This window comes from Salvelinus sp. IW2-2015, unplaced genomic scaffold, assembly GCF_002910315.2.
Source record: "Salvelinus sp. IW2-2015 unplaced genomic scaffold, ASM291031v2 Un_scaffold1806, whole genome shotgun sequence".
Classification (NCBI taxonomy): Eukaryota; Metazoa; Chordata; class Actinopteri; order Salmoniformes; family Salmonidae; genus Salvelinus; species Salvelinus sp. IW2-2015.
The window spans coordinates 266,481-275,918 of NW_019943179.1; the positions used below are offsets into that span (position 1 = coordinate 266,481).

The 9,438-nt window shown below is 42.5% G+C and overlaps 1 protein-coding gene across 1 annotated transcript in view; it reads right to left on the minus strand.

The window, feature by feature from the left end:
- Positions 1–76: 76 nt before the first annotated feature.
- Positions 77–9,438, minus strand: part of LOC112072042 (phosphofurin acidic cluster sorting protein 2-like) — a 30,605-nt gene continuing 21,243 nt past the window's right edge. Inside the window, 13 exon segments of the mRNA XM_070439622.1 lie at positions 77–3,229; positions 3,481–3,594; positions 3,961–4,181; positions 4,816–4,951; positions 5,252–5,294; positions 5,407–5,449; positions 6,595–6,703; positions 7,033–7,143; positions 7,422–7,576; positions 7,866–7,972; positions 8,187–8,291; positions 8,514–8,646; positions 9,260–9,393. Of these exon segments, the coding sequence (XP_070295723.1) occupies positions 3,111–3,229; positions 3,481–3,594; positions 3,961–4,181; positions 4,816–4,951; positions 5,252–5,294; positions 5,407–5,449; positions 6,595–6,703; positions 7,033–7,143; positions 7,422–7,576; positions 7,866–7,972; positions 8,187–8,291; positions 8,514–8,646; positions 9,260–9,393 (1,530 nt within the window). The 3' untranslated portion in view covers positions 77–3,110.

Consider the following 9,438-nt stretch of genomic DNA (forward strand, 5'->3'; position numbering starts at 1 on the left):
CAGCTGACCCATTCAAGACAATTAGCCAACTTTGACACATTTGCCTCCCAAATAATACGCCGATATAATTCGTCACTTGAACCATACACTGCACTTTTTAATGATATCACATTTGGCAAAGTTGGCTTACCATAAAAATAAATTAAACATTACTGTCAATTGAATTTGCAGCAAAAAAAAACATTAAAGATTCATTTCACATTTAAATAAGTAAATCAAAAGCACACATTTTAGTCTAGTTTTTTATTCCCGACATTGGGATTAGTGGTAGTCTTTAAAAAAAAAAAAATACAATATTTTAATAGGGGAACCTTCCATTCATATTTAAGACCATATTTATAACACAACTTAAAATACTTCTACTTTTTGCCAAAGAAAGAAACACAAATGTTGCCAGTTCAACAGGAAGCATTTGAGGCTTCACAAAGCAAACTATTTACCCCGCTGTGAGGGGAGCATGGCGTGCTCCCCTCATATATCACCCAAGGATTGTAATAATTAGTTATTATATCACCCAAGGATTGTAATAATTAGTAAAAAAAAATTTTACATAAGGATTGGTTGATGATACTTCAATAAATAAGGAGTCATTTGGTTGCTACAGTTTTAAAGCTTCTCTAACTTCTGTAATATTAGCCTGCCTGGCTGTTTTTAGAAGTGTTTTTAAATGAGTATTGAAATAGCACCGGTGTTTTACAGAGTGGAATCTGAGAAATCAAGCAAAAATTAAGGACGATCTGATCTTACACAACAATGCAGTGCAGTTTTATTGTATGGCTTTAATGCACACATTTAAATTAGCCATACTATTTTTATTTTATTTATGTCTGTTCAGCTCAGAAATATGACAGATTACAATGCCTGTCTATGTGCCTTTTGTGAGCTACAGCTAGTTGGCATCAGTGGTGTATTCATTAGTGGTACACCGTTGCGAACAAGTTTCTTATTGGACAAGTTCACGTTGTCCCACCCTATCTTCTTTCATGAAGTAGTAGCAGTAGTAGTAGATTATCATAAGGCGCAGGTAAATAGCAAACTAAACAGAGTCGTATACAGTGCCTTCGGAAAGTATTCAGACCCCTTGACTTTTTCCACATTTTGTTACGTTACAGCCTTATTCTAAAATTGATTAAATAAATACAAATCCTCAGCAATCTACACACAATACCCCATAATGACAAAGCGAAAACAGTTTATTTTTATAACTGTTTGCTAATTCATAAAAATTTAAAAACATACCTTATTATATTCAGACCCTTTGCTATAATACTCAAAATTGAGCTCAGGTGCATCCTGTTTCCATTGATCATCCTTGAGATGTTTCTACAACTTGATTGGAGTTCACCTGTGGTAAATTCAATTGATTGGACATGATATGGAAAAGGCACACACCTGTCTATATAAGGTCCCACAGTTGACAGTGGATGTCAGAGCAAAAACCAAGCCATGAGGTCGAAGGAATAAGGCTGTAACGTAACAAAATGTGGAAAAAGTCAAGAGGTCTGAATACTTTATGAATGTACTGCATTTAGAGAAGCTGGGCTTTTACAATTTGGAATATTGTTCTAATCCTACACATTCAGTTGAATAGCATTATTTAAATATTCCGTATGTAAAGTTAATGGGGRGGAGCAAACATGGCTGCTATAGAACGTTGACGTTGTCATGTAAAAATGCGTCAATGCAGATAACGTCAATGTCCCAACTCTCTTAACACACATGGCTCTGGGAGTAGGAAAATGAGTGAGCTGCAGTCTGTCTAGTATTCTGCCTAGAAGATGTGTGGTTGCTGTGAGATAAAGAGAGGACGGGACCGATGAGGGAGAGATGATAAAGGAGGACGGGGATATGTTATCAGATATTCTCTGCTGGTGGCACACCCATTGCTCCCTTTCAAAAGAAGGGAAGGTGAAAAAGAAAGTGTTAGAGAGAGAGATGCACCAACCATTAGTTAGTGCAGGGTCAGTTCCATCTCAATTATGAGTTGTGTTTACATATAATTGATTGGATGTACAGGACATATACAGTATTATGTAGCCTGGGTATCAGTCTGTTTGTGCCATCATTCCACTCCTTGTCATTCACCAAACATATGACACAGAGTTTTAAAAAAAAGAGTGGAATAATAGCACAGAACAGGTCTGGATTTCAGGCTACAGTAAGTCTATTGTGCATGTTAGTCTTCTTCCGATGAGTGCAGAGGGTCTCAGTGGCCTGCTACAACAACAGGAGCCACTGTCCTTAGGGGAGTATTCATTAGTGCACAGTGTAGCAAACCGCAGTGCAACGGGGAAAACGTTTAGCAACGAAATAGTTGTCTTTTTTTGGACAAATTCAGGTAGGTTCCTTTCCCGTTTTTCCATTATGTTTGGTTATGTTTGGTTATGTTTGGTTCCTAATGAATACACCCCAGGACTCTGGGTGCGCTAGAATGGTTTCAGTCCAGGATCCAGACCACTTCCTCCAAGGATGACAAGATAAGTCATCTTTTATGTGTTGTCCATCTTCCATCGTTTCAGGGCCTTTTGGTTACAAAGTGATCTTGACTAGGACTTATCTTGTTAAATTGTGCCTGGCAAATTGTTTGATACAATCTATCTTTGCCACATTAATAAAAAGCAAAGAGGAGGGGAGGGAGGGTGCCGAAATGTTATGCATCACTAGTTAGGAGTTTTTCAAACTATTTATTTAATTAGGTTTCCGCTCGTCTTTTACTTCTTCAAAAGTCTATAGAAAATCAGCAGGATTTTTAAAAAAAAAAGCTTGGTGAGAACCAAATCTCCTTATGACAGCGTTGCCTTGGGAACTTTTATAATAAACACAACAACAAACACAGAAGTATAAACAATAGGTAAAATCTGGGGCTTAAATTRAGACAGTGGGGTGGGCAGATGTGTGTAGCCTGGTCCCAGATCTGTTTGTGCTGCTTTGCCAACGTTTGGCTTGACAATGACCATAGGAGTTAGACAGATCTGGGACCAGTCTAAGATGTGCGGGAGAGGGGGGGTTGGCTATTATAAAAGCTATTGGCACATGAGGGAGGGGGCGTTGTCCTCTGTTACAGATGAGTCTCTGGTAACGGTGTCGCTACTATGGTAACCCGTCGCTTGTTAGTAAGGCCCTTTACTGTGTCCAAAGATCCCGATGGGGAAATGTTTGACGTGTGACGACCACTGTGCCGCCAACTGGAAAAACTTGACGTCATTCCACTCCACGCCGTCAATCAGCACTGGAAGAAAATAATAGACCCCAAAAAAATATGATCTAGAAATAATCCCGAATCACAGAATGTAATACCTTACAATTACAAGTTGTTATACTACGCCTTGTTCATGGTTATCTATGTAATACCTGGATCARATAAGACTTGTTAGCATCTGTTAAAGACAACATGGTCTAAAACGAGACAGATGTAAACACACACCAGTTAATATAACAAGAGATTTGGTTGTTTTTGAGTCCAGAGATAAGGTGTCTTACCCCTCAGCATGGTCTGCTGGTGCTTGGCAGTGCAGATCAGTCGACTGATGCCATCGATCACCTGGCTCTTAGACTCCACATCCTTGTCTTTAGTCTTCTTTGGCAGGAATATTACTGAGAAGGAGAGGGAACAGAAGAGTCCGGATTCCTAACTTTAAGATGTGAATGCTAATCATCACAATCAACGATGACGACGGATACGTTTTTAGAAAAGTTAGGATTCAGCTTAAACTCAAGTTTTAGGATTTCGGCTTTCCATTTCAAGATAATTGTGATTTAATTTCTGTATTTCCAAGAGCTTCACTATCAGGATAAGAATATATACTGGAGTATATGAATATATACATTCATTAAAGAGAGTGTTACAGAGAGACCCTACACTAGTGTGTCTGAGTGCAGCGGACCTTCATAAGGAGTACTACAAGTCAACCTCACGACTCATTCACAAAGATACAATATAACCATTTTATGTGCCCTCACCCTTCTTGTTCTTCTCCTTCGTGACCACAGTCATGGACATGGCGGGCTGTGGCTGGGCCCCGGCCTGGGGGAGCCTGCTGACCTGCAGCGAGCGGAACGTACACTTCAGAGTGTTCTTAGAGGAAGACGAGTCCCTTTTCTCCACGTCTCTCTTCCTGTCAGCCGGGGACGGAGCCACCCAGTAGTCCACCTGTAGTCCCATCAGCTCCCCCTGGGGAGAACTACAATACCCAGCAGAGGAAGAGATACATGAAGAGAACTACAATACCCAGCAGAGGAAGAGAGACATGAAGAGAATAGTACGAGATGAAGAGGTAGAAAATCAAATGTTAGCTAAATGAACAATATGGAAGCCATAATCAGTCTATTCAAGCCCCAGACAGTTATCTTCTCTACTCCGCTAGGAGTCGTGATGGTGTACCTGTACACCTGAACCAAGTGTTGTGTCCCTGTGTTAGCTGTACCTGTACACCTGAACCAGGTTGTTTGTGTCCGTGTGTTAAGCTGTACTGTACACCTGACACCAGGTGTTGTGTCCCGTGTGTTAGCTGTACCTGTACACCTGAACAGGTGTGTTGTGGTCCGTGTGTTTAGGTACCTGTACACCTGAACCAGGTGTTGTGTCCGTGTGTTAGCTGTACCTGTACACTGAACCAGGTGTTGTGTCGTGTGTTAGCTGTACCTGTACATCTGAACCAGGTGTTGTGTCCGTGTGTTAGCTTGTACCTGTACACCTGAACCAGGTGTTGTGTCCGTGTGTTAGCTGTACCTGTACACCTGAACCAGGTGTTGTGTTGTGTGTTAGCTGTACCTGTAACAACTGAACCAGGTGTTGTGTCCGTGTGTTAGCTGTACCTGTATGAGCTGAAGCTTGTGTTGACAGAGGGGGAGGAGGGAGGGGTGGGCGTGGCTTCCTTCAGGGCGGGGGACAYCTGAGGAGGGGTGGAGGAGAGGAGGGCTGTCGCCATGGGAGCTGCATCGTCCGAGTCACCTGATAAATACACAGGGATTATCATCATCGGGACAGAGGGTACAATTACAACAAGTGATAGACTGACAGGTTAAGATTAGGGGTCAGATGCCTGRACACAGAGTAAACCTAGATTAAATATACAGGATTAGGTTGAATTGGTGCTCAGGAAATCAGCACCTATAAGTACTGTATAACTACAGTATCACATCCAACAAGTTCTCAGTGTTGACATGAAAGTAGTACGTACAACGACGTGTTGTTGACACATTGGTTACTCTATTGTATAGTGGCGTGAAAACCCCACACCTCATGACTAACCTGATGTTGCTGATGACTGTTCCACCAGTCCAACTTTCACCATCTGGGGAGGGAGGGCAGAGGTCAGGGTGAAAAAGTATGGACTCAAGGACACGACGATCAGGTTCAAGGATAAGAACGTATCCTTCTTTAGAAAAAGGGGAAAAACCACTTACCCCAATAAAGGGGATGAACTTCTGACAAGAGTCCTCGTCTGGGCTGTAATACCAGGAGACAGACAGACAGGAGACATGGGGGGGGGGGGGAACAGGCACAGAGTGAGCATGTGCAGAAGTTCCAACCTATCAGGATGGAAGAGGGGATTGTCTAGTGTCTTATCTACTGAGACCAGAGGCTTCAACAACCCCATGATGGGTAGTAAGGCTATTGGCCAATCCTCAAAAAGGGCTTTAGTTGTTGAGACAACCCCTACCTGAGATAGAACAAAACACAACCTTGGTTTTTTCACATCTCTTATGTCTCCCATTTTATGAAACGAATGGTTGTGTAAAAATATTTTACTGCAAAGGTGGTTCAACTGATCGCTATTGTGACACACCCCCTAAACTCAAACAGTACATAATAATGCCTGGATGGGCCCCAGAACTACAACCAATACTGTTAGCTGTGTAACCTGGTCAGGCCCCAGAACTACAACCAATACTGTTAGCTGTGTAATAGTTATAACACTTATCAGGAATGCTATTAATTATTATAACACTTATCAGGAATGCTATTAATTATTATAACACTTATCAGTAATGTTATTAATTATTATAACACTTATCAGGAATGCTATTATTTATTATAACACTTATCAGGAATGTTATTAATTATTATAACACTTATCAGGAATGCTATTAATTATTATAACACTTATCAGGAATGTTATTAATAATTATAACACTTATCAGGAATGTTATTAGCAGTTAATTAAGCAGTTGGGATGCATTTTCCTACTGCAAAAAATTTGTGCAAACAAAGTGCCAAAAAATACCTTGTGATAATCTGGGCGGCGTGATTTTAATCTGAAGTTTTTCTTCAACAAAGGCAGATATTTAACTACAGTTTAGTAAACTGAGCAACACACAAATAGCCGCCTCTTTATAATCCACATTGTTGAAGAAATGTTTCTGATTAAATCATGCTGCCAGATTATAACCGGTTGTTGCACTATGAAAATGGCACCATGGTGTGTGTGTGTGTGTGTGTGTGTGTGTGTGTGTGTGTGTGTGTGTGTGTGTGTGTGTGTGTGTGTGTGTGTGTGTGTGTGTGTGTGTGTGTGTGTGTGTGTGTGTGTGTGTGTGTGTGTGTGTGTGTGTGTGTGTGTGTGTGTGTGTGTGTGAGATGTTGCCCTATCTTACCTCTTCTGTTTGTATGTGAGCATGGCCTCAGCGATGGGGAGCTGGTGAACTCCGTTGGCCCCGACAATATACTGGGTTACCCTGGAAACCACATCTGGACTCTCCTGCACTGTACACCAACATGACATCAGTGACTGATTGGATTGTTTTAATGTCTTCAAGAGTAAATTCTTTCCACAGCTCACAGACTCGCGTGCGCACACACACACACACACACACACACACACACACACACACACACACACACACACACTATTCTGTTTCCACCATAGTATAGATACATCTTAGATGTGTGTTAGGGTTGCGAAATTCCCGGTTGGAAAGGGGAACTAGCAGGAAATCCAGGAATCCGCAAACCAGGATTTCTGTAAAACCAAGGTGATTTTAATAAAGTTAAGAGAATTTTGAAACCCTTGTGTGTATTTAACCCTGTCGTACCTATGACTGGAGCTTCTGGCTTGTGAAAGAGGTCCCTCCACGCTGTATCCTGGAATAAACTGTTGTATCGATAGTCGATGGTACCCAGGTACTTGGAGACCGGGTGAGATCCTGTACACAATCAAAAGGAGGAGAGATGTCAAATCACTGATACGACTAGTAAGAACTCTCGTACGAACTCTCTTAAAACGCATAATTCATTAAAAATATCATACTATCTTTAGAGAAAAAAAACTAAACTAAGGTTGCAAAATCCCAGACAACATTCACAAGTGTAGAGAAACTTTTAGAGAATTTTGTAACCCTAAAATGAACAAACATTAGGTTATATTCAAACTACAAGATGTGGTGTGAATGACTGCCCCCGCCCCCCCCCCCATATCTCTCACCTAGTGGTATGATCAGGAACCTCATGTAGCCTAGCCAATCAGGGGTCTTGTAAGACAGGTGGTCTACAAACAGCCTGAGGACTGCACCGAGGTAGTGTTGGGCCCCAGCCACAGCTATCTTTATGGGGATGGGCGTCTGGCTGTTACAGTTACAGCTACATAGGAAACATCATGTTACAGCAAGGAGACAAACATATTAACAACCTGTAACAGAGGACTTATAGCTACAATACTAAATAAATAACATGTACGAGAGAGGATTGGCTCAGAAACTACGACTACAAGAGTGTGACGCTGCGAGYAATGCCCAGGTTGTGTTCCAAGTCTTTCAGGGATTCACAGACACACACTGATAATGTATGAACAGTGAGTTGTTTTGGATAAAATCTTCTGCTAAGTAGTGTATATTATTATTACAATGAGAATGTGAAAGAGGAGGTTTACAATCTCTGAATGCGTGAGACGATGGTGTTGAAGGCGGCCTGGATGTCTGCTGTAGTACAGGTACACACCACCGGGAGGTGCTGGCTCTGGAGAACACCTGACAGATACTGAAACAACGGACGGAAGAGAAACAGTCTGAGAAAAGAGAAAATAAAAACGAGAGATAGAGAAATGTAATGTGAGAATAAGTGGTCGTTAAAGAGAAAGAAAAAGTTTTAAGTTATTCGTCATTATAATCTATTGTTCCCTTTCGGTCGTCATGGAGACAAAGAGTGATCGCCCAACGTTTTCACTTTCTCTATGTCATTTCCTGTCTCTTACCTGGCCCTGCCAATCAGATGTGTTGATGAGGATGATGCTGTCAGGTAGCTGGTGRTCAGACACCAGGATGTGGTTGAGCTGGTCATACACGGTCTTCCTGGGGATCTGGGGACGGGGAATATACTTATGGAAGACATCGAAAAGAAAGGCCATTTGGAATAGTAAATTCATCTCACATCCAAGACACAATCACTAGAAACATTTATATATTAAAGTWACAGACTCGGTATTCTGACTTGATTGGCCAGCGATCGTACTACTACAACCCCACCGGTGCTTCACCAGAGAGACAATGTGATTTTATTTACAGTCTGCTCCTCCTCCTACCTGTAGATGGCAGTGTGTGTCGAGGGAGCGTTCGTTATCCAGGCTGTTGGCTCTCTCGTTCTGTGGTCTGTTGGGCTGGCGCTCCTTTAGGGATGTACTCCTCCCTCTCCTCCCCGCCAACTTAGGTTCCTGCCTGGGGAAGACATGAGAACGGACACGACAATGAGGACAGAGCATGGCCAGCTTGAGGGGGATGCAGGGTAGGGGGGAGGTGGGGGGTGAGGTTATTTTTACATGTAGGTAGGGGTGGAGGGGAGGTTCTTTTTACATGTAGGTAGGGGTGGAGGGGAGGTTATTTTTACATGTAGGTAGGGGTGGAGGGGAGGTAATTTTTACATGTAGGTAGGGGTGGAGGGGAGGTTATTTTTACATGTAGGTAGGGGGAAAGTGATGCATATACTGTATGTTCCCAACATCTGAATGGGTCGACTGGTTTCCTACAAACTGAACCCTGGACTGAACAAGCTGAAGTTGAGAAGACACTCAGCAATTAATCCTTCCTAGATTCCTTGCATCCCGGTCTTCTCACTTCCTTTTCAAAACACATTGGGAGAAGAAGGTTTTAAAGAAAAGGACCATATGGACCTTTCTCCTCCAATAAGGAGGCGAGGAGACAGGAGGCGAGGAGACAGGAGGCGAGGAGACAGGATGCGAGGAGACAGGAGGCGAGGAGACAGGAGGCGAGGAGACAGGATGCGTGGGGGGAATGGCGTAAGGATGAACTGAGAGAGTCGGACAGTATTTACCATCTGTTGGATGGGATGATGAGGGACTCGGTCTTCTTCATCTTGCCAGTAGGGGGCAGCTTCTCCAGGAAGGTGTCCATGTTGTCCATCTCCAGCTCTGTCGTGGGGGTCACTGCCTCTGGTTGCTCCTCCTGCTGGGACCGAGCAAAGACAGGGACAATGTATTGTTTTGGGGATGT